The 22,732-nt window shown below is 44.9% G+C and overlaps 1 protein-coding gene across 1 annotated transcript; it reads left to right on the forward strand.

Annotated features, from left to right (window-relative positions):
• Window positions 1-1,742: 1,742 nt before the first annotated feature.
• TFAP2A (transcription factor AP-2 alpha) lies at window positions 1,743-22,732 on the forward strand. The gene is made up of 8 exons (XM_015810831.1): window positions 1,743-1,793; window positions 6,127-6,153; window positions 7,546-7,980; window positions 11,713-11,764; window positions 14,405-14,636; window positions 16,408-16,526; window positions 20,166-20,307; window positions 22,396-22,732. Exons 1-8 carry the CDS (start codon window positions 1,743-1,745, stop codon window positions 22,682-22,684), a joined length of 1,347 nt encoding a protein of 448 aa, XP_015666317.1. The 3' UTR covers window positions 22,685-22,732.

Here is a 22,732-nt window from a genome sequence, read left to right on the forward strand (position 1 = left end):
CTCTGCTTGCCCTCAAAATGCGCCTTTCTTCGTGGTTGTATTTTGTCTCCCAGCCTCGAAAAGAGACCTGAGTTTGAACAGAAAAGAAAAACTGTACAGGCAACTTCATATCTCTGCCTTTGACTTACTGCTTGAGCCTAAATCCCCCTGACTCGTATGGCTCCGTTCAACTCTCTCCGTCCCTTATGAAGCAGAGGGCTATTGTGTGTAAAAAACAACCACATTGTGGCCTTGAGTCAAATTTACTTCAGCCTAAATGCTATTTGCCTGAGTTCCCTCAGAAACCACCTGTTGTTCAAGTGTTTCTAATAACCAGCTCATTTTGAGGATTGGAACTGAGTCCAAGTAATTCCACTCAAGAACACAACCTTGGAGATTTGGGGAACGTCTTAGCTGAAAAAGCACAGGGGGCCAAATGAATGTCCTCCATACACTGTGAGCAGGCAACAAATCTCTTAAAGTACTGAATGGGAGAAAAAAAAAGTTTCATCGGTGTAAGAAGCCCAGAAAGTCGGTTGTGTAGTTTTTCTCCTAGCTGCTGAAAAAGTTGGGATTCACAAACGTTGTGCATATGCACGCGTGTTGGGTTTGGAGAAAAAGTGTGTGTGTGCGTTTGTGTAGGTGGGGGCTCGATCTTGTTAAACAAAAACAAATGACTTCAGAGAACGAGGAGAAAAGGTGCTTTTAAAGTCCAGACCGGGCCATTTAACCAGTGTGTATGTTGTGTGTGTGGGGGGGGGGGGGGGTGTTCGGTCCAGGGGGACTTTTTCTGAGTATAAACAGGGGTCAGAGCCCGACTCAGCTCGTTAACTGTTCCTTCTGGGGCTGGAAACGGATCTCTCGGGAACCCACTCGCTTCTCCTAGATCAGGGGTAGGCAACCTTGGCTCTTTTACGACTCGTGGATTTCGACTGCCAGAATTCCTGAGCCAGCCACGCTTGCCTACCTGAGCCCTAGATCCCAAGCGTCCAGAATGGGATGGCAGGGTTGCCGTGTGGTTCCAGTCGAGAGGAGGGGCTGGTCGAGCAGAAAAGGGGATTTATTCACACACCCCCTCCCTCCCCACTCTGTTCTTTCCGGACGGACGCAATCGCGGGGACGGTGGGGCGGCTGCAGGGAGGGGCAGGCGGGAAGCCAAGTTCACGGTCCTCCCGCGGGTCGGTCTTGGGAACCTCGCAGGGCGGAAAAGAGGCTGCGCTTTTTAAAAAAAAAAAAAAAAAAAAGTGGGGGCACCCCCCCCCCCAAGGAGGAGCGCCCGCTTCCTTCTGGCCCTGCCGTGGCCCAGGGCTTGACAAAGGGGGGTGTTTTTTTTTTTTTTTTTGCAAGGGAGGCACCCCGCTTCCCTTGGCGGGCCAGTGGCGGCGCTGCTGAGCAATTGGCCCAGGGTTGCTATGCTAATGAGGCGGCGACTGGGCGGTTGGGAGAGAAAGACGAGTGGGAGACGGGAAAAGTTTCGACCATTAGAGGGAGATCTCCGAGCGGGCACGGGAGATCGCCTCCGCCTCCTCCGCCACCGCCGCCTCCGCCTCCTCCTGCTCCAGCACTCCGGCGGGCGCGCTCTGCATGCCAGAGGAGAGCGCAAAGCAGGCAGGCAGGGCAAACAGCCTCGTCTTCTCTCTCTCTCTCTCTCTCTCTCTTCCTCCTTTTCTTTCTTTCTGTCTTTCCTTCTTTTTTCTTTCTTTCTTTCTCCCCCCCTCCCCCCCCCCTTCTCTCTCTCTCGCCCTCTCGCCTCTCGCCAATCCATGAAAATGCTTTGGAAACTGACGGATAATATCAAGTATGAGGAATGTGAGGTAAGCGCTTTCCGGGCGACTGGGGCCACCAGGAAAGAGGACCCCCTTCCTCCCGCCCCCCCGTCTCTCTCTTCCCCCCAAAAGAGAGAGAGAGAGAGAGAGAGAGCGAAAGAAAGAGCGAAAGAAAGAAAGAAAGAAAGAAAGAAAGAAAGAAAGAAAGAAAGAAAGAAAGAAAGAAAGAAAGAAAGAAAGAAAGAAAGAATGCCAACTGCGATTGGAAAACACCTTGCAGCACCCAACGAAGCTTTGGGAGACCAACTTCTTCACTTGCCGGCTTGGCAAATGGGGAGGCGAGGGCGGGTGGAATCGAAAAGGGGCAGGCGGAGGATGCACGCCTGTGCGGTGGGTGGTTTAGGGGAAAAAAAAAAAAGATCTTTGCCGAAGCACGCCGGGAGGGGAGAAAGAAAATACACCCCCCAGGGATCTTCCTGGAAAGGCTCCGCACCCCAACAGCGACAGGGAAAGGGTCGAGAAGATGGAATGGATGAGCAAAATGAATGAGGAGGAGCAAAGGCACCACGGGGCAAAATTAAGCGGTGTTTTAGTCAGTACCGAGATCCCCAGGATCTCCTAAAGAGATCCACCTCGTCGCTCTCAAAAGAGTTGCCTTGGATCCACAGGTCTGGTGTTGCAGACTTGAGAGAGAGGCACTTATCTGATGTGGGTAGTTGTTATTTCTGCACCAAACCTCTTCTGATGCTGAGGTTCCCTGTTCATCTCAGCCCTTTGATTAGAATTAGAGGAGGAGGAGGAGGAGGATGGTGTTGAGGAAGGCAGTGTGGCTTTAAGCTCGCTTTTTAAAGTCGAAAGCGGAGCCTCGTAGGCGTTGCTGGTGGGAGATGCTCTGAGTAATCCAGATGTTGTGGAGAGTAGAGAGAGAGATGGAGAAGTACCGTCTAAGTAAGGTGCCAGAAACAATCTGTTGGTAAATTTGTGCCCATGGGGTACCTTGGTGATAGATCTTGCACAGATGTATTTATATTACAGGGCAGAGCATGATGTGAAACGATTAATATTTGGATACATGAAAAGTGTTGATGAAAAGGCAGAAGAACATGGACCACTTCAGTAAAAGTAGTTTGCTGATTAAATAACCGCGCATCCTCCATGTGACCCTAGAAAGGTAGGGGGGTTTAAATGCTAGGGTGTTCTCTTTGTGAATTGCAAGAACGGCCGCTGAATCTTTAATTGGGTTTGACTCTTCCAAATTCCTTGGGGGTCTTTGTTTCCATTCCAACCCTGCCTTTAGGTGTGCAGTAGAAACATGAGCGTGTACATACAGTTCTTGCCTTTGTTAATTCTGTACACACAAGCTAGAATCCGGCGAGTGCCAGTTTGGAAGGTGAATTAAGAAAACCAGCGTTCGGGCTGGTGTGGAGATTGACGGCTGCTTTGGAGGGGGTGCGAATCTGGCTACAAATGTAGAGAGAGCAAGGACAGGATCTCTCTTTCATTGAACGTGTGAATTGAGAAAGTTACGCGGTTCTTTGCTCCCCGGTCATTTTTCGGGTGAAACCGTTTGCCTTACAAAAGCCGCGTGTGGGATTCCCACGTTTTGTGGCTTCAGACTCAGGTTGATAAACCAAGAGGTTCAGAGGCGAGGCTTCCGAAGCTGGCTTAGAGTGGTGTTCGGGGCAGGGTACGTGTGGCTGATACTTGCCTAGCACAACGGGGTTCAAAGCGGAATGCCTGTCTCGGAGAGACAGCGGCTAAAACTAGCTAGCTTGGCTTAGGGCTTAAAACATTGACCCGGGCTACTGGAAATTGCCTTCTTTTCCCCCCGTTTCCTTGGGAATGCCCTGCCTCGCGGCTTGCCTTTCTAGGTAAGTATGCCTTGAAAGCCGAACGAGAAAGAGCGGAAGATAAAAGCTAAATATAATCACTTGGATTACATTCGGTTGTATTTATTTATTTATTTATTTATCTATTTATTTAAAGTTGGGCCGCAGGGCAGCTTTGGGAAACTGGCGAGTGTTTTGATTGGCTTCCACCTTTTTGCTAAACGCGGTTGACTTTTACATGCCTCCACTTTTCGTTTTTCTGTCAGTTTGCCGGATTTATTATTATTATTTTTTCAATTATTTTTTTTTTAAAAAAGTCTTCATTTGGTTTCCGGTTCTTTCGACTGCTGGGCAGCGCCCCTTTCTTTTTTTTTTTTTCTTTTTTCTTTCTTTTTTTTGCTGAGGGGAACCTCGAGAGCAGCAACGGAAGGCGGTGGAGGGCAAGCAGCTTGAGACGACCAAGGCTTTTATTTTTTATTTTCCCCCCCCCCCCATGCCTCGGGTGAGGCGTGTGCCCCAGGAGTTGTGCCGAGGCCTGCTTGCTCGGCGGCAAAAAAAAAAAATAAAAAAAAAAATGCCTGTTGTTATGATAAGTTGGCAGGCAAAGTGGAGCAGGCCTGTCATTTCCCCGGATTCGCTGGCTGGGAGCTGCCCAGCCAGTTGGACGGGTTGGGCCCAGCCTGGGAGCCCGAGCTTGTCAGGGCCAGTAAAGCGGCAGTCGCCTCCCTTTTTTCCCCCCTTCCTTCCCTCCCTCCCCCCCCGCGTATCTTCGCCACCCTCTTCCCCGGCCTTCAGTCCCAAAGGGGGGAAGGCTCCTCTGGGCTCCCAGAAAGTGGAGAAGAGCTCCACGGCCCCGATTCCCTGGGGACTTGAGCGCCTGGGGAGACGGGATCCCACGCGCCCAGGAGGGAGGGAACAGCCCTGTTCCTCTGCTCGGGGATCCGGCCAAGGCCCGCAGCGCCAGCGCCGCCTCCTCCTCCTCTTCCTCCTCCTCCTCCTCCGGGCCCTCCAGTCATGGACCTGACGCAGCAGGACGCCGCCGGAGCGGAACTGCCGGGCCCGCCTGAACTCCGGCAGCTGAAAGCCGGGGACACCAAGCCGGAGCCAGACAGCAGCACCTCTGGGGCCAAGAGGGGGGCCGGAGCCCGGCAGTTGCTAGCCCTGTCCTTTGAGGCGCCCGACTTCACCCAGCCGCCGCTGCCGCCGCCGCCACCGCCCGAGGTGCGCCTCCCTTGCCTTGAGCTTGGTTCCTAGCGTGGCTTCCCCACTGCTGTGCTGGCCCTTTTGCCGGGGAACCCCTCCTCTGCCCTCTCCCATTCGCCCTCCTTTCCCTCCCCTCTCCTTCTCCAAGTTTTTCAGCGGGCCCTCTTTCCCAGTTTCCTTCTCCTCGTTCTGCTTTCCAGGGCTCCTTCCTTCCTTCCTTCCTCCCTCCCTCCCTCCAGTGCCTTTTCCCACCCCTCCTCTTTCCCCTGGTCTCTCCAGATCCTTTTCCCACCCATTCTCTCTGCGCCTTTCTCCCTTTACTGTGCCTGCCTTGGCTTGCCTTGATCCCCCACCCGTTTGCTCTCCCTGGCTCTCTTTCTCTTTCACTTCTGCCTGCCCTGCAACCTTTTAAAATGTTGCCCCTTTCCTGTGATTCGTCAGACGCAGCAACGGCATGACTTCCCCCCCCCCCCGGTCCCCTTTCTTTCTCTCTCTCTCGCTCGCTCGCTCCCCCCACCTCTGATTAGATACACTGATTCTTCATTCAATGGACGTCATTTAGAACAGCCTCTGCCTTGAGTTGCTTCCTCGCTTCACGCTCGATTTCCAGCCATTCTTCCCTTATTAAGTATTCGTGTAGTATTAATAGTCATGAATATCTGCTATTAGGAGTCTGAAGGGAAGCAGGCTGCAGCTTCCTCTCCCTCTCTCTCCCTCCCTCCTTCCCTCTCTCCCTCCCTCCCTCTCTCTCCCTCCTTCCTTCCCTCTCTCTCTCTCTCTCTCTCTCTCTCTCATTTAGGAACTCACGTGCAGCAGTAAAAGGAGGGAGGGAGAGAAAGAGAGAGAGAGAGAGAAAGAGCGAGCGAGGTGGGGGACTAACGCGCACACACGCACACCACCCGCAAACGGATTAAGGAACACACACACGCGCGCGCGCGCGCGCGCGCGCACCCCGACTCAACTTTGAATCGTGAACTCTCACGCCAAGGATCCGGTTCTCGCCTTCGCTGCTGCAGAACGCGGGGCCATTCTGTGGTGGACTGATGGATTATAGGCGCGCTTGCCCAGTGCTGGCGGACAAGTCTGGGCGTTGGGGACTCGGGGTGGTCTAGACCCGGGCTCCTTCCATTGTGCGTGTGCGTGTGCGTGTGCGTGTGTGTGTGAGAGAGAGAGAGAGAGAGAGAAAGAGAGAGAGAGAGCGCTGGTGTGCAAGAGGGAGAAAGAGAGAGGGACAGAGCAAGAGTACAGTTAGGAAGCGGGCGAACGAGCGAGACCTTAAAGAGCCCACTTTTCTCTGCCTTTTTTTTTTTTTTTTCCTGCCCTGACTTGGTCCCCTCGAATCCGCGCAGATGTTAGTTCACAGTTTCTCAGCGATGGTGAGTGGCTTCTGACTTCTCTATCTGGGATGGGTGGTTGGGAACCTTGTCACCCTCATGCTTTTCCTCATCTTCTGGGGTGGGTGGGTGGGTGGGGGAAAGGGTGGCCGGGTGGCCGGGTGTCACCTCCTGCCGAAACCTCTCCTCTCCGTGTGTGTCTTCCCCTGCTCCGTTTGCAAAAGCTTCTTGGGCCATTCATTACTTTGGCTGTTTCAAGTAAACTACAAAAGGCTAGCCATGCTTCCACACCCGTCCATTGTGTGTTGTTTTGCTTTGCGTTTCCCCTCCCCTTCCGATTGGGTTTCCACCTCTTCTTTCCGCTCTTGTCCTTTCCCGGGTTAATAACGCTCCTCGGGAGACTAAAGTCCAAGGCATTTAACAGCACCTTTTTTATTATTATTATTATTATTTCCCCGCTACCTCTCCCCTCCTCCTCCTCCTCCTCCCCCCCCCTCCCCGACTTCTATTTGGATGGCTGTTAATTTCCTTGAGACGTACCTGCGGGCTACAATTTCATAATTTACCAAGTCCCGGTTGAACAGAAGCAAAAAAACCTCTTTGCATTTTTTCTCCCCTTCAGCTTCATCTTTACGTTTCTCTTAATTTTGCTGCCTGGTTGTTTACGTATACTATGATTTGCATGTACACGCATCTGGATGTGTGTATGTCTGTGTGCATTTACACGCGCACATACATACGAGGCTGGGCGTCCTATATATTATATTACGGTTTGATTTCAGTCAATGAAATAGCACATTGTTTATCCACTTGGGTCCCCTGCTAGATTTGTAAGTGCTGGCTTATGGCATATACTTATATTTAAGTATTTTCCTCCCAAATGCTGTTCTTTTTTCCCCGGCATTTTTTGGGGGTGCCGTTTTCCTGGGGAAAAGGGAAGACTAACGCAGCAACGATTCACTTTCACTTTTTAGAGCCAGGAAAAGAGTATTTGTGTGCTCTCTTTCACTTTTTTTTGACAACGGCGCCCGTAGGCTTTTTAAAAAAAAAAAAAAAAAAAAAACAAAGGTTACACACACCCACAGACGAGCACGCACGGAGAATACACACCAGTCCTCTTGAAGGGGGAAAAAAAATAAATCTTCTGGATCTACTCTTAAAGAGGAGAATTTTGTTCGGTTTTTTTCCCCACTGGAGTCCCCCCCCCCGCCCCTCGGTTGTTAACTGGAATTCAAGCAGCTCCGTTTAGACGAGGCTGTTTTCTGCCAGACGGGAATATCTGGAACTCTAGTCTGAACGCAAATATAGTTTTTTTTTAAATAGGGTGATAAACATTTGGCCTAATCCAGAGTTTGATTTTGACCTTCTCTTTCTCTCTCTCTCTCTCTCTCTCTCTGGTCTCCCTGTCCCCTTTCTCGTGTTCTTACTCATCAGGACCGCCACGACGCTACCAGCAACGGGACAGCCCGGCTACCCCAGCTGGGGTCGGTGGGCCAGTCCCCCTACACCAGCGCACCTCCGCTCTCGCATACACCGAACGCTGACTTCCAGCCCCCCTATTTCCCACCTCCATACCAGCCCATTTACCCACAGTCTCAAGACCCGTATTCCCACGTTAACGATCCGTATAGCTTGAACCCTCTTCACGCCCAGCCTCAACCCCAGCACCCGGGCTGGCCGGGACAGAGGCAAAACCAGGACACGGGGCTTTTGCATACGCACCGCGGACTTCCCCACCAGCTCTCCGGCTTGGATCCCCGGAGGGATTACCGGCGGCATGAAGATCTCTTGCACGGACCTCACGGCTTGGGCTCAGGACTAGGAGATATTCCCATTCACTCGATACCTCACTCGCTGGAGGACGTGCCGGTAAGAAGACCCGCGGAGGGGGGGGGGGAGGCGGTTTCCAGCCGGCTTTTGTTTTTTGTTTTTTTTCCCTCTCGCCCTGCCACGCTTCTTCTCCTTCCTCCCCTCCCCCGCTCCCCACCGGTGGGTGGGAATTACAGGGTGCGTGTCAAGCCTCCAGCCTTCACAGTCCATGAAGGCAAGCGGCAACTGTGTCTCGCGGTTGGCAACCAGAGTTGAATTGTCTCCCGCCACTATCTTCGTTGCTAATGCCCGCTGCAGAAAAACAGTTCTTTGCTTTTGTTGATAGAGGAGTGGAGGGGCTGGGAGAGGAAGAGAAGGAAGGAAGGAAGGAAGGAAGGAAGGAAGGAAGGAAGGAAGGAATGAAAGAAGGAAGGAATGAAAGAAGGAAGGAAGGAAGGAAGGAAGGAAGGAAAGAAGGAAGGAGGGAAGGAATGAAAGAAGGAAGGAAGGAATGAAAGAAGGAAGGAAGGAAGGAAGGAAAGAAGGAAGGAAGGAAGGAAGGAAGGAAGGAAGGAAGGAAGGAAGGAAGGAAGGAAGGAAGGAAGGAAGGAAGGAAGGAGAGACATTAAAACCAGAATATCCCTGACTGGTGTCATTGGCCATGCTGCCTTGCTGATGTTCCGTGACAAAGCGGGGTAACTCTTGAAAAGGCTGTGTCGCCTTAGAAATGCCTGGCTTTCAGTCGGATTTTCGCTGGCTTGAAAAAGAAAGCAAAACCGACCCAAATCGTTCTTCCCATTTCGGAGCTGCTTGTTGGGAAGGTGGGGAGGAGGAGGAGGAGGAGGAAGAAAAAGAAGAAGAAGAAGAAAAGAGAGAATCTCTATGAATCGCAATTCTTCGGATTGCAAACCTAGCGTAGGAAATGGTCTAGGCCCGCCACCCCCACACAAGAGAAAAAGAACAATGTGCTGCTGCTTTGCTATTGTTATTATTTTAACTCAGATTTTGGAGCGCCTGGAAGGTTTTTTGATTTGAGTCAGGATCTGGTTTCTCTTACCTGCAAGTATAATTTGAAAAGAAAGCTGTTGTCTCTCCTCTCATCTTTAACGTCCTAGAGCCCTTCATAGCCAGGGGCAAGCACCATCTCAGCCTGGCTGCAAAAGAGAATCGCTTCTTAGAAAACTCTCCTACTGAATGCAGGATTTAAACAAACCAGCATTTTTTTACTCCTGCTTCTTGTGCTGCTTGGATAGAAAACATTTGTGGGCAAGAGGAAAGGAAGTTTCTAATGTTAGCCTAGGGTTTGTTTTGGTTCCCCTTGCTAAAATGTCACCGCAGATTACTGGATCAAATATTACCCTAGTATGTTCACTGACAGTTTAATGATTTCCAATTTCATGTGGCAAGGATAATTTTGCGACGGGTTCCTTTAAGAAAGCGATTTCCCCCATCTCCTTTATTCCTTTCCCTTTTATTAATCCATGTGTGAAGAAGACGGGAATTCATTTACAAGCCCAATTCTCTTATTCCTCCCAAGAAAATTGTGCTTAGGTTTTGTTTTGCAAAAAAAGCCATACTTCACTTAAAGTATCCGTGTCTCTGTGGGAATTGGGCGCTTTTTGGGGGGGAAAAAAGCCACACCAGTTAGTTTTCTTTTCATTCAAAAGAAAACAACGGAAAGGAAACCTGGTTTGGAACTAGGGTTTCTTAGGGGGGGGAACCCAGTTTGAATCAGCACTTATAAGTAAAAACAGTTGCACCGAAATCAGGGGGAACTTCCACCGGTGTTTTGTTTTAGGTATCAAGTTGCAAACGATTTGATTTTGCTGAGATTTCAGTTGCCGGGAGAATAGCATGTGCGATTTTTTTAAAAAAAATAATAAATGTAGGTTATTTTATTATCCCAGCATTTAAGAGATCTCTGGCTCGTTTTAAGAAAGGCCTGTTACCAAGTAGTTTAAGATTAAAAAAAAAAGACTGAAGAGGGAACACCTCCCTCTTTATTCGGGGTCGACTATTCCCAAAGCTGGTAAATCTGATCCGTTTAAAAAGGAGGGCATTGATCTTAGAGGGAGGCGAGCGGCGTCCACGTTAGGATGCGGGCTTTGACAATGGAATAGAGAGCGGCCTTGGAAAGGCAACTCCGTGGACACGGAGCTAATGAAGTTCGTTGAAAATAATTTCCACGATAGGAAAGGCTATTTTCAATTTTTCTCCTCCTGCCGCACTTAGCCACTGATATAAGAGGCGGCTGCTTAATACGGAATACTTGCTAAGCCGAGGGCGAGAATTATTTAAACATAAGTATCTCGGCGGGATTTTAAAACCTAACAGTCGGTGGCTTCCCTAGACTCTGCCTAGGTGGGGAAAAAAAAATCAGACAAATAAAAACGTTACGCCCCACTAGATTTTCTTTATAGGTTTAGGACTGTTTTCTTGGAAGGGATATTTCCCCCCCATGTAGTAAAAAAAAAAAAAATCCAAGAAAACGGCAGCCGTCGTCATTTCTGAACATTTCTCAATTTAATTATGCTCAAATCCAGAAGCACTTTAGGCAAGTTACAAATGAGAGCGTGGAGTACAATAAAACCTGTAATAAAGCAACTTCGTACCATCCACCCGGAATCATTGAGATCAGGCACAATTAACAGGAGCATAAATCCAAGACAGAATGGAAAATGTTAGACTCGGTATTATTGTTGGACGGAGACTCAGCGAAGGAGGGGAAGGGGGCTTGAGGGGGGGGGGTCTCCATAGGACCCCGTGCGCGCGCACCTGCCCTAAAATAGTAGCGCTGAAGTTCGGGGGGGCGCAAGGGGCAATTCTGGAGCTCAGCAGAGTTAGTGCTAATTTGTAAACACAGACACATTAGAAATCAAGGGTCCTCAACCTTGGCAACTTTTAAGACTTGTGGACTTCAATTCCCAGAATTCCTGGCTGGCTGAGGAATTCTGGGAGTTGAAGTCCGCAAGTCTTAAAAGTTGCCAAGGTTGAGGACCCCTGCATGATTAGATCGACTGTCAGTTTGGGAATGAGAAAACGCGGTTTTCATTTTGCTTTCCAATCACGTCTGAAACTCCAGCGCGCGCCGCACTCGCGTGCACCGAGCATCGAGCCTTCGGAGGAGCAGAATTTAAAAGCAGCGGGCAAATAAATACTGCCTGGGACTAGAAGGGCGCCAGAATTGCTAAGGGCTTCAGGAGCCTGCAGGGTTAATCTCCCCTCCTCTGTTTCTCTCCCCTCCCCATTTTCTGCATATTCCCCCCCCCCCGTTTTCTGCACGCAGGGGTAGCCCAAAAAACATTATTCTAGAATCTTATTACAGTGTTAACCTCCATTTAAAAAGAACACAAAGAGCCCGGAAAGCTTTCCCTTAAAATGCGTATTTCAGAGTGAGAGGCGCTGATAAAAAAAAAATTCAGTTTAAGTCAACGTGCGTTAAAAAGCACGGTAAGGTGGATCATTAGGGAGGCCTGAATTATAAGTAAGTTCAGGCATTCAGGTAATGGCTATTGAGATCAGTGGGACCTACTTCTGAGCAGATGCCACTAAAGGGAGGGGGCTGTCCTTAAACGTAGCACCATTTCTGCTTTCCAAAGATTCTGTGTAACTGGAAGCCAGTCTTTGCTTTTTAAATTCAAAAACGTCAATATGTGGAAATGAATATTGTTCTTTTTTTTTTTTTTTTTAAACCACCAAACTAGTTAAGATATAGGGAAATAAAGAGCTTCTCGCGGGTTTCTCTCGGTGTGTTTAGAAATTCATATCCCTTTTGTATTGCTTTTGTTGCAGCACGTAGAGGACCCCGGTATTAACATCCCAGATCAAACTGTAATTAAGAAAGGTAAGCCACTTCTTTAGCATTCCAAGCATGTCCCCACAAGCTTGATACCGAAGCTGAGAGAACTTACTAAAGCGGCTGTTTCTCCCCCCTGCCCCCTCCCTGTAATTTACAACAGAGCTGAAAATGGAAAACGAAATTGACAATCTCGGTTGATAACTCTTTTACTTAATCGCACCCTCTGTATATGTATGATTATATTATCGAGCTGAACAGATCCATGTTTTTAGCTGTTCCTAATGACATTGTGGCTCAGAACTGACTTCTAATTTCTTTAGTTGCCTTGAAAGTATGTTTCATTAGCTAAGAAAGCGCCAATCCCGTTCGGTTTTCCCCCCCCCGCCCCTATCCCTCCCCCCCCCTTTCAGGTTGAGGAGATTGTTCTGGATTGTTTACATCAGAGGGCTTTGTTGTAACAAGCGAGCAGGATGGCGGAAGGGTACTCGCTTGCTTAGCCTGCTCTCTGCAACGGGGTCTGTGGTTCGCTTGCCCTGATTTCAGCTGCTTCCTCCTAATGTCTTGTTGCACTTGTTTTTTGTCTGGAAGGCAGCGTCCTCTCATCTCCCAAACCTTGTCTGGCTTCGGAATTTCGTTGTTGTTGTTTTTTAAAAGTATTCGCGATGTTGGCAGCAGAGCAGAATTAGGCTTTAATTTTAAACCCTGTTCAGGGAAATGCCGGATTCTGGCCATTTGGTATGAAAGGCTTGGGAAAGGATCAGTGCGGCTTTCTTATATATTAGCAGGGTCTTGTGCTTTATAAAACGGTACTTCCTTGAAAATCCTCAGCACTACACAATGAAAGCTAAAAATTTTTTACCCCTCCTCCTAGTCTGGAGAGTCTTTGTCACGTCAAATTAGATGTGCAAGGAATAAATCTTAAAGTGATGCTCTTTCCAAGTCGACATGATAATTGGCTCTTTTATTAGTAATCTCAAGAGTTCGTTTAACTCCTATTGTCTCTATTAGCCTCCCCAGAGCTATTAATGTCACAAGTGATCTATCCGAAACCTAGATATCCCTCCTCCACGCTCCACCCTTCAACATTTGGATTAGACCTATTAAAGTGGAAATGCAAAGTATATGAGTGTAGGATGAAGGACAGGAGGAATAATCCGATGCTGATAAAAGAGTAAATATTTATAGTGTAACCAGGTCGGAACATAGTGCCATGTCCATTGGCCTTCAAACAAGACTGCCCTTATTTTTCAGTGATGTTAGCCAAACTGAACATGCCAAAAGATTTGGGAGAATTTTACCCTTTCCCTGCATATTATTTTAATAACGCTCTGGAACTTTCATGAGGGGAAAAGTGAAAGTTGTGTCAAGGAAGTTTCTTTTCTTTTTGGGAAACAGATGGTAGCAAGGAGGTCGACCAAAAAAATGTATCCATTTTTCTTTATTTTGTTTCGGGGGTAATTGTTAAAAGAAAATTGTACTATTACCTTTGAAAACAGTAATGAAAATACCTCTTTGGCGCCTCTTTCCCAATATAAAAAGTTGCAATTGCAGAAAATGTGACACCTAATCCAATTACTTTGAAACTATTCAATTGGAAGTACTAGGGGCTACTCTAGTACAAATGAAGCCCACAGCCGCGTGGCTTGTAGCATTACATTCTCCCATAACAAGCGAAGGTATATTATGTGATTGTCTTTTATAAGTATTAGTAACAGGGAATGTCTTCTTCCCGTAATCCTTTCGGTATTCTTAACGCTTTAAGGCCGTGTATCCTTAAGTTTACCAGCGATCTGTTGTTCCTGGAATAATTTAGGACAGAGGAGGCAATTTTAACCCCACCTCCTCCTCGCCACCCGTGGAAAATCCTTAATTTTGATCCAATCCTGATTTAGACTGATCCTTCAATGGGGGCTGGGAACTAGCCAACCCAGACGCTGAAACTTGTTTTGTGTGCTTCTGCCTGAAAAGATTCGCTTACTTTTTTTTTTACTATGGACCCAAAGAACACAGAGCTAGACTTTTAAGCAAGGGCTCGGAGCCCCCCTCTTCTTCTCCCTCGAGTTTCCCCCCCCCCCAAACGCTGAGAATTTAAAATGTGAGGTTCTCTCCAAAGGTCATATGTGGCTTGTATAGTCCCGGCCAAGTTGCTGCGCAAGGAATTATATTCCACCCTACCCCACCCCAGTTTGTAAACGGGGTTCCCCACCCCCATTTTTCTTTTCTTTTTTCTCTTGTCCGAAGTCGATGTTGCCGAGTGTGGACGATGCGTACTGTACTCGCGAGGGGGAGGGAGGGAGGGAGGTCTGAGGTAAATGGTGCTGGCCAGGCTAAGCCGCTCTCGGTTGTTGGTCTTCAAAGCAAAAAGGCGGACGAAGAGGAGAGGAGAGGAGGAAGGGGCCGCCAGCCTTGAGGGCTACCCCTTATTCCAAAACACTTCCCCTTCCCCCCCCCCGCGCCGCCATTCTCGTTGTTGCCCATCTGCCATCATCTCTCAGCCACCTTTCCTGGCTTGTTTTCATCCCCTTCCCCCACTCCTGTCATCGCCCACGTTTCCCAAGCCTGCCGCCCCACCATCGCCTTAGGCTCCTAGCAGCTGCTAATCCCTTCAGCGTTTGTGCACTAACGCGGCTCTGCCTTCCCCTCGGCCTCCCTTCTCCTCTCTTCTCTCTCCCCCCCCTTCTGCAGGCCCCGTGTCCCTCTCCAAGTCTAACGCCAACGCCGTCTCCTCCATCCCCATCAACAAGGACGCGCTCTTCGGCGGCGTGGTGAATCCCAACGAGGTCTTCTGTTCGGTGCCCGGCCGCCTGTCTCTGCTCAGCTCCACCTCCAAATATAAAGTCACCGTGGCGGAAGTGCAGAGGCGCCTGTCCCCGCCGGAGTGCCTCAACGCGTCTCTGCTGGGCGGAGTGCTACGGAGGTGAGGCGGACTCGACCGAGCTGGGCTTCTCGGGTGGCGCGCGGGAGAGAACTGAGGAGGGAAAAAGGCCAGGCCGTCTTTTAGCCCTGGATTCGCTGCGAGAGGCAATGTGGCGGGAAGGGAGCCCATTGGCAGAGAGGGTGTGCACGTGGTTGCGAGGTTCAGCCTCAGCCAATCATCTCTTTCCCCAAAAGCTCCAGCTCCCACCTCTTTTCCTCCCCACCTATTGTTTAATTTCTCACAGTGGGTGTACCACCTCGCACTTTGCCCCCCCCCCCGCACATCTTCACTCGTTTTCCAAAGCTGCTTTTCTCCTTTTTATTTTTTATTTTTTTTTACAGAAGGTAGCTGCTGTTACTGGGAGGAGAAAATAAAGCTTTTCTTCCCAATATCCAAATGTCACTTCGTCTATTATCTGCTGCAACGTTCTGGGCTCCCTCAGACATTGCTGGTTTTAACATTTTTTTTTAAAAACCCCATTTGTTTTGTTTTGCACTTCATTGTGCGGTTTCCTGGCTCATTCTTCATCTTTATTTTTCACTGTGAGGGTTAATAACATATTTTGAAAAGAAAAGGCTGCTTAGAGTACTCTTGTGTTAAGTGTTTTCACATAATTCCCTCATGTTAATTCCCTCAAAATTTGGTGGAATTAATGGGAATATATCTCAAAAGCTCCATGTTTTGAGATCAGAGCCACAACCCTTCCACATTTTCCTTTAAAAATAACTCTAGGGTCTTTGGGTTTTGCTATTCCCTTCAAGTCTCCAAATCTTGCATTTGAGTTTCAGGTCTTATTTTTAGAATACACAATATGAAAGAAGCTACCTATATCTCAATATTAAATCTGCATCGGAAATAAAACGACAGCATTAACATTTCAAAGGACTGTGATTTAAAAAAGTAGTATGAATTGCAATATATTTATTGAAAGTACAATGGCAATTAGAATAATTAGTATTAAAGAGTTTTCATTGCTGTCATTATCTGTAGCCTGGACCATAATGCAGCACAGCATCATGGATCTGTGGAAATTAGCCTGCATTCAGTTAAAAGCAGGCAGCATGTCCTGTTAATGAGACCAACTCATACAGCCAACATCAGCAATCATAGGAAGGACCCTTTAGTGTAGCAAGGTCACTCATCCTAGCACAGCTTGTTGAAAGCTCATATACACCAGCTGAGGGCACTGCCAGCATTACTTTCCTGAGGAAGGCCAGTGCAAGAGGGGAATTTGGCTAGGAACACATTTATGAAAAAGTCATTAAAAATATCTCATGCTAGTGTGCAAGATAAGAGATATCTTTCCTGTTTAATCTGTTTGCCAGATTGAATGTAGTATCTATAATGAAGGGCAAATGATGATTGTAAATCTTACATAATGCAAGGAAATCTGGCTAAAATACATCTCCCATTGGTTCACAACTATGCAAAAACCTCTCAATGACTGTAGGCTTGATCACAATATATAAACGTCTTTTATTAAGCTTGTGAGTGTAATTAGTGTCCACATACAATTTGCAGCTGATATTGTAAGAATATAAAAGATTTAACTATCTGTTTAACATGTGTAGTTATTTTAGTGTATTTCAATGAATCCTGTACAGAAGTGTACAACTCTATAGCAGCCAAATTTAAATTTTTCCCAATTAAACTTACTAAATTATATTAATAAACATGTATAGATTTATAGCAAAGTATCTGAAAAAGTTGCAGTATGAACCTGAAGGTACTTCTGTCTTAAGTGCTGTTGTCTTTTTAATATGTGGAACAGGGCAAAATCAAAAAATGGAGGGAGATCTTTGAGAGAAAAACTGGACAAAATAGGATTAAATTTGCCAGCCGGGAGACGTAAAGCTGCTAATGTTACCCTGCTGACATCACTAGTGGAGGGTAAGTGATGGCTTTTTGGCAGAAGGAAAGGCATTATTTGGAAAATGTTTCTTTTTGTTAGCTGAAGAAAACAAACCTTGTGGAGTTGACCCTGAAATGTTTATGCATATTGTTTACTTTAAATCATTATTGGTCAGTGTGACCTTTTTCCTCTTGTATTTTTTTTTTTAAAAAGTGGACTCCCAGCCAAAATCCATTGATGTCATAACATTGGATGTGGCTTTATTGCTATTTATTTGGATTTAAACCCTTGCAATGCATTTCAGACTTGGATGCTAAATCTCAGTGAAATGAATGTAACCAAATTGGCATGCAGTGTAATGCTTCACTTTAACCGGGTTGCTAGTTGATTGATCACTTGGATTAAAAAGTAGGACTGAAAACATTAATAGAGTAAACATAACTAATGGCTTAATTTATTAATCACTGATTGACATGGTGGATTTTAATTGGATTTTAATCAGTGTAATCCCAAGTGAAAGGGGCAAAATAGTGACATATACAATTATATATATCTTGATTCACATAACAAGGATTTGGGTTATGATGGTTTTCCATATAGCTAAGGCATATAACTGGGCTATAATTTATAAACTAGTAGAGTTAGAAAACATATAGTCATGCTGAAAATTATTTAGTTCATTTACCACGTAAGATAGTTGCTCCTTGTATGCATATTATTGTAAATATGTTTAGGAAATGAACAGATTTTAATATTTACAAATATATTAAAGGCAAACAGTTCATCTATATTATATAGTTAACAGAAGATCCAATTATAAGTCCTATAAAATTAATTCAGACTGAAAATCAGATTGAATATGAACAATGTTAGTCACTTCAAATTCTACAGCCATCCCTTTGAAGTCCATAGATTTATTGCATTATTTCTGCTCAGACGAATACAGCTTAAATAACTCAAAATGACTCCTTAGTATAATACCAATGCAGAGAAACATTAAGAATATAAGGATGAATTCTGAGAGCAAGTCCCTGTTCACTATTATATGAGTAAAGGGTTTAAAAATACTATCTTTGAGTGAAAATGTTAATTGTTTCATTAATTGTTGGCTATAGTGAATCCCAAATAAACAGTGTGTTTTGTTTAACTTTGATTTTATTTTTATCCTGTTTAGCTCTGTCTTTATTTTCTAGTGTCTTCAGAGTTGAATAGAATATGTGTATGCACATATATAGTGGCCTACTAATCAAATATGGAAACATTATTCAGATAAAAAAACTTTAAAAACTCTATATCTATTCTTGATTCTCTGTCTTTATGCTTGATAATGGGACAACAGACACAGAATGATTGGCAGCATTACCAACCACTAAGGAGTTACCATCTCTGCTAGTTGTTTCAGCAACTAACTATATGAGCAATTTTAGACCAACAGATGGGAAGGAAAAAAATCTGTTTAGAAATGAGATCAGGAATATTTTTTTTTATTTTGGCACATAAAAAGCATGCTGCATTAATGTGCTGTAACACTTAGGCTGGAAGATCATTTATTGGATCCAACAACACTTAAGATCTGTTTCCAGTGGTCAGGATCTCATTCTTTGCATTAAAAAGCAATAAGCATTAAAAAGTTAGATCCTATAGCTACCTTAAGATACAACTCTGTTATTTTAAGCTACATACCAGTAGCTTATTTATATTTAAATCATTTTGACATCTGCATTTGAAAAATATAGAACCATAACTTCTTGAATTAATTTGGGAATCCTTGACTTAAATCATGATTTAACAGTGTCCTAATCTTACTGCAAGCTTCTGATCTCCTCTTTGCTTGGTATAATTAAGGAATAAACATAGAAATGCTTTATTTTCCTTCTGTTTTAATTATGAAAAGAGGATGGGTGAATGTACTGTTTGAACATTAAAAAGTCAAAAGGGGTGGACATGTATCTTCCTTTATGTTAAAATAGTTATAAAGTTTATAATGAGAACAAGAAATGCAAGGGGCATGCTAAATTGAGAATTACTTTGTAGTAGCTATTGACCCAAGGAAGTTGATGTAAGCTGTCCTATACATGCAGTCTTCACTGGTTTTTAATTTTGAGGTCTTTAACCTTGATTTTGGTTATATATAGTGAATTTTCAGTCATTCTTCATGCCAAGTTAGCTTTAGTTTTGCTTACTATCATCGTATAGTCATCTTTTATTTTTTTTTGCTTGCCTTCCTTTTAAAAAAAAAAAAATCAAAGAAGTGAAGCTACAGCATTATAAAAATGCCAGCTTCCACTGAAAGTCCATCAAGTGCATGTAAATACACTATTTATTAATGGCAAGACTCCATCAAGGAGTCTTGCCATTAATAAATAGTGTATTTACATGCCACCAGCAACTAATGGGTAATCAAGGAAAGCAAAAGAAAGTTTACGAGTAGCTGACGGAAAAATAGAGAAGGAAAAAGGGGGAAGGAAAAAAAAGGAAAAGGAGATAAATGCTAATGTTATTGTGATGTGAGGGAATATTTTAAACATTTAATAAAACCTGTGATTTCAAAGAAGCGTTCATTTTTTTAAAAAGCCACGGTTTTGATCATCATATCACGATGAAGAGAAACACAGGAATAAGGCTAATGCGTAGATAAACTAATAATAGTGGCTAATTTTTTCCCCTCTCGAGAGATAATAGACGATTGTTTGGGTTGTGGTCCTTACGCGATGAGGCCGCTTCCCAAGTCCTGTTATTGTTTATGATCCGCTCCATTTTATGGAAACAAGCTCCGTGGACTGAGCCTTTGAAGCTCTAATTGGCGCATGCGTTCTTCCGGACCTCGAGCTAATGGCAGGAAGCCCTGCGGTGAAAACCAACTGGTTCAGGAAATTAAAACCAAAGATTTGAAAATCAACAAAACAGACAGTCTCAATGGAATGACCCTAAAATTCTTATGGTTAATCGTTTGAAAAGGGGGGTGGGGGAGAGAGGAAGGGAAGGAAGGATAATTATATGCAATCAAGTTAAATTTTAAGCACTTAACTATTTAATGCAGTCTAGGGGGGTGGGGATTGAAATAATGATCAATGATCAATATTAATCTCTAGGAACAGAATAATGATACGTTTCGTATGTTTCTCTTTTCTGTGTACGTAATGCATTCCCGTAATGCAATATAAACTCAAAGCACAAAGAGAAACGTAGTTAAACTTCACAAAACAGAGATAAAACACTTGGAGCACTTTTGTTTGTTAAACAAAATGCCATAAATATATTGCAATATAGTTTAGGACTAAAAACTGACTTACATCTACCGCTTTCTGAATTGCCTAATCAGCATCCCAACACCCCCAAAGGATTCTTTAGGATCGGTATTAACACGCTGATAGTTTGATTTAAAACAATGCATTTGGCTGCCCACCCCCCTCCCCGTAGCAACTTACTACCTTCAGGAAATTTCTTTAGCGCGCTGAGATATTATTAGCCTTTTCTAAAGCAGCGCTTTACTAGTGGATTGCAAAATGCCAGTTAATCTTGATTGACTGAATATCGCGTGAAGAACCCAAAGATGCACCTAGCAAAGTTCTAATAACAAATCCCATAGATTTGTTGGCACGAGTTCCCCCCCGTTCCTGCCACCAGCTTATGCTTTTGGGTATTAATTATGTGTTTCCTCCCAATCTGAATTTCAGGAGAAGCCGTGCATCTCGCGAGAGATTTTGGTTACGTCTGTGAAACAGAATTTCCTGCCAAAGCAGTAGCTGAATTTCTCAACCGGCAACATTCCGATCCAAACGAACAAGTCACAAGAAAAAACATGCTTCTAGCGACGAAGTAAGACTTTTACCTCTGCGGAATAGTCCTAAGGAAGGATTTTGTTTGTTATGTTTGGTTGTGCGCTGAGCTCTTCCTGTGGTGCATTTACATTTGTTTGCCGCGGATATATTATTCTCCGTACCTGCGTGATTGCCTTGACGAGGTAACTAAAAAGTACACATTCCTCATCGAGGGGAAACGATATTATTGCCAATGACGCTATTGCTGAAATCAAGCAGACATATGAGAATGATCCCCACCCCTCCCTCCCTGGAATGATGTTATTAGAGGCATTCAGATGGGAAGAAAATAGCACATTTCTAATGGCGAGGCTCTGTAGATTTATCAGAGTAAGCCCCGTTAAGTATAGTGGGATTTATTTTGAGGATTGTAGACAAGATTGCATAGTTATTTGGAAGTAAGTAAAATTGATCTCAGTGGAACTTACATGCTAAATAAAAATGCTGAAGATTGATTAACTGTGAATTCAGGTATTAAAAGTATTTCACTTCTAAGCAACTAAAATGCCAGTGGGGTTTATTTTAAGATAAAGACTCTAGGGATAACTTAATAGAAAAGATATTCAATATTCAGGTTAGGTGGTGGGGGGGGGAAGAGGAGAGGGAACTCTCAATTATTGTAAATGATGTGTTTGCTGGAAATTAAAATGCTTTCCCCCCTCATAGTAGTTAATTACAGATGGTGATTCACCAAAGAACAGTGGGCCAGAGGGCACCCAGTTATTGGGAGAGATATACAGCTGAAATATGTCTCAATACTGGCCTTCAGAAACTCAACTGCTGCCATATATATGCTCCTAGTTTTTCTTCTCTGCTGGCAGCTTATTTAGATAATGGTATGAATCTAACTTCTTGGTGGATCCCTTTATTCCAGTGCTTTGTGACCTACATAAACACTACTGCATTTTTCTAATGTCACCAAATCTTATATGAAATGAGAGTCCTGGGATTGATAAACTAAAGAAATAGCTTTGAGAACTGTTCCCCTTCTAAATTGGAGCTTTGTTTTTTCCATAAGATTTACTCTCACACTTTATGGCTAATTTGCTGGCTGAGAATAATGGAAGTTTTCATAAACGCATGGGTCATAAGTAAAAAAGAAAGAAAAGAAAAAGTAGTGGGTGTGATATTGAGATCAATGCAACTTACTTTCAAGGAAAATTATAAGCTCATGGTGATACTTAGATCTAAAAAATAACTGTTGACTTAAAGCCAGAAGACTAGACATGAATGTTAGTTACAGAATTTGTAATTAACAAGTTTGATGGGGGTAAACAGTGGATATTACTCTGGAGAAAGGAAGTAGGAGATGTGTTTTGTATCAAGGAAAAATGTGCATGCTTGTGTGATTTTCATAGAACTTTCTGACATTTTTCATGTGATTATGAGGATGTGCATGTATATGAGAGAAAAAAAGTTAAAACAGATGTATTGAGTATGACAGAGAAACCTCATATACCCGCATCAGTAAATAAATGTGAGGGCATATTGGGATGAAGAAAACATTTGATGCAAACTGCTGTTCCAATAATTATTGATACAGCAGTAGCTTTGTATTATATTTTCATATTTTCCATACCGTCAGTAATCTATAAATGTTATCCTTGGGATGATATAAAGACATGGTCCTCATTTTCTGACACAAAGTTTAAGCAATTAGTAGCACCCTATAGGTAGGTAATGCACGCAATGTAGTGCACGCACGCACACACATGAACACACACACAGATAAATGTGGGGAAAAGATTCTAGATGCCACAAGATAAGAGGGTGACCTAGTGTAAAAATGCACCTATCTGTTGAAAGGCAAAAAAAGAAAAGAAAATATTGTTCCTGGAAGAAGTGGATGTAAATCAGTGCAGAGGAGAAGCCAGGGAGATGAGAGAAAGTGAAAGGCTGTCACTGATGTCAACATTTCTATATTAGCGGTGCAGAAAGTGAGAGAGCGGGCAAAAGAGCAGAGATCCTTTCTGTGTGTGTTTGTATGGCTTTGCTGTGGAGGCACTGACTCCTTGGCTTGCCTGCTTGCTGACAACACTGGCTTATTTTCCTCCCTCCCTTTCTCTCTGCTCCATTTATGCTGCAGACAGATCTGTAAGGAGTTCACCGACCTGCTGGCTCAGGATCGATCTCCACTGGGGAACTCTCGGCCCACCCCCATTCTGGAGCCGGGCATCCAGAGCTGCCTGACCCACTTCAACCTCATCTCTCACGGCTTTGGCAGCCCTGCTGTGTGCGCAGCAGTCACTGCCCTGCAGAACTATCTCACCGAGGCGCTCAAGGCCATGGACAAAATGTACCTCAGCAACAATCCTAATAGTCACACAGATAACAGCACCAAAAGCGGCGACAAAGAAGAGAAGCACAGAAAATGAGGATTTTCTTCTTGCAGCCCCAGCCCGCCAACCAGCCAGCCTGGCCCT

The sequence above is a fragment of the Protobothrops mucrosquamatus genome, unplaced genomic scaffold, assembly GCF_001527695.2.
Source record: "Protobothrops mucrosquamatus isolate PMUCROS unplaced genomic scaffold, P.Mucros_1.0 scaffold23, whole genome shotgun sequence".
NCBI lineage: Eukaryota > Metazoa > Chordata > Lepidosauria > Squamata > Viperidae > Protobothrops > Protobothrops mucrosquamatus.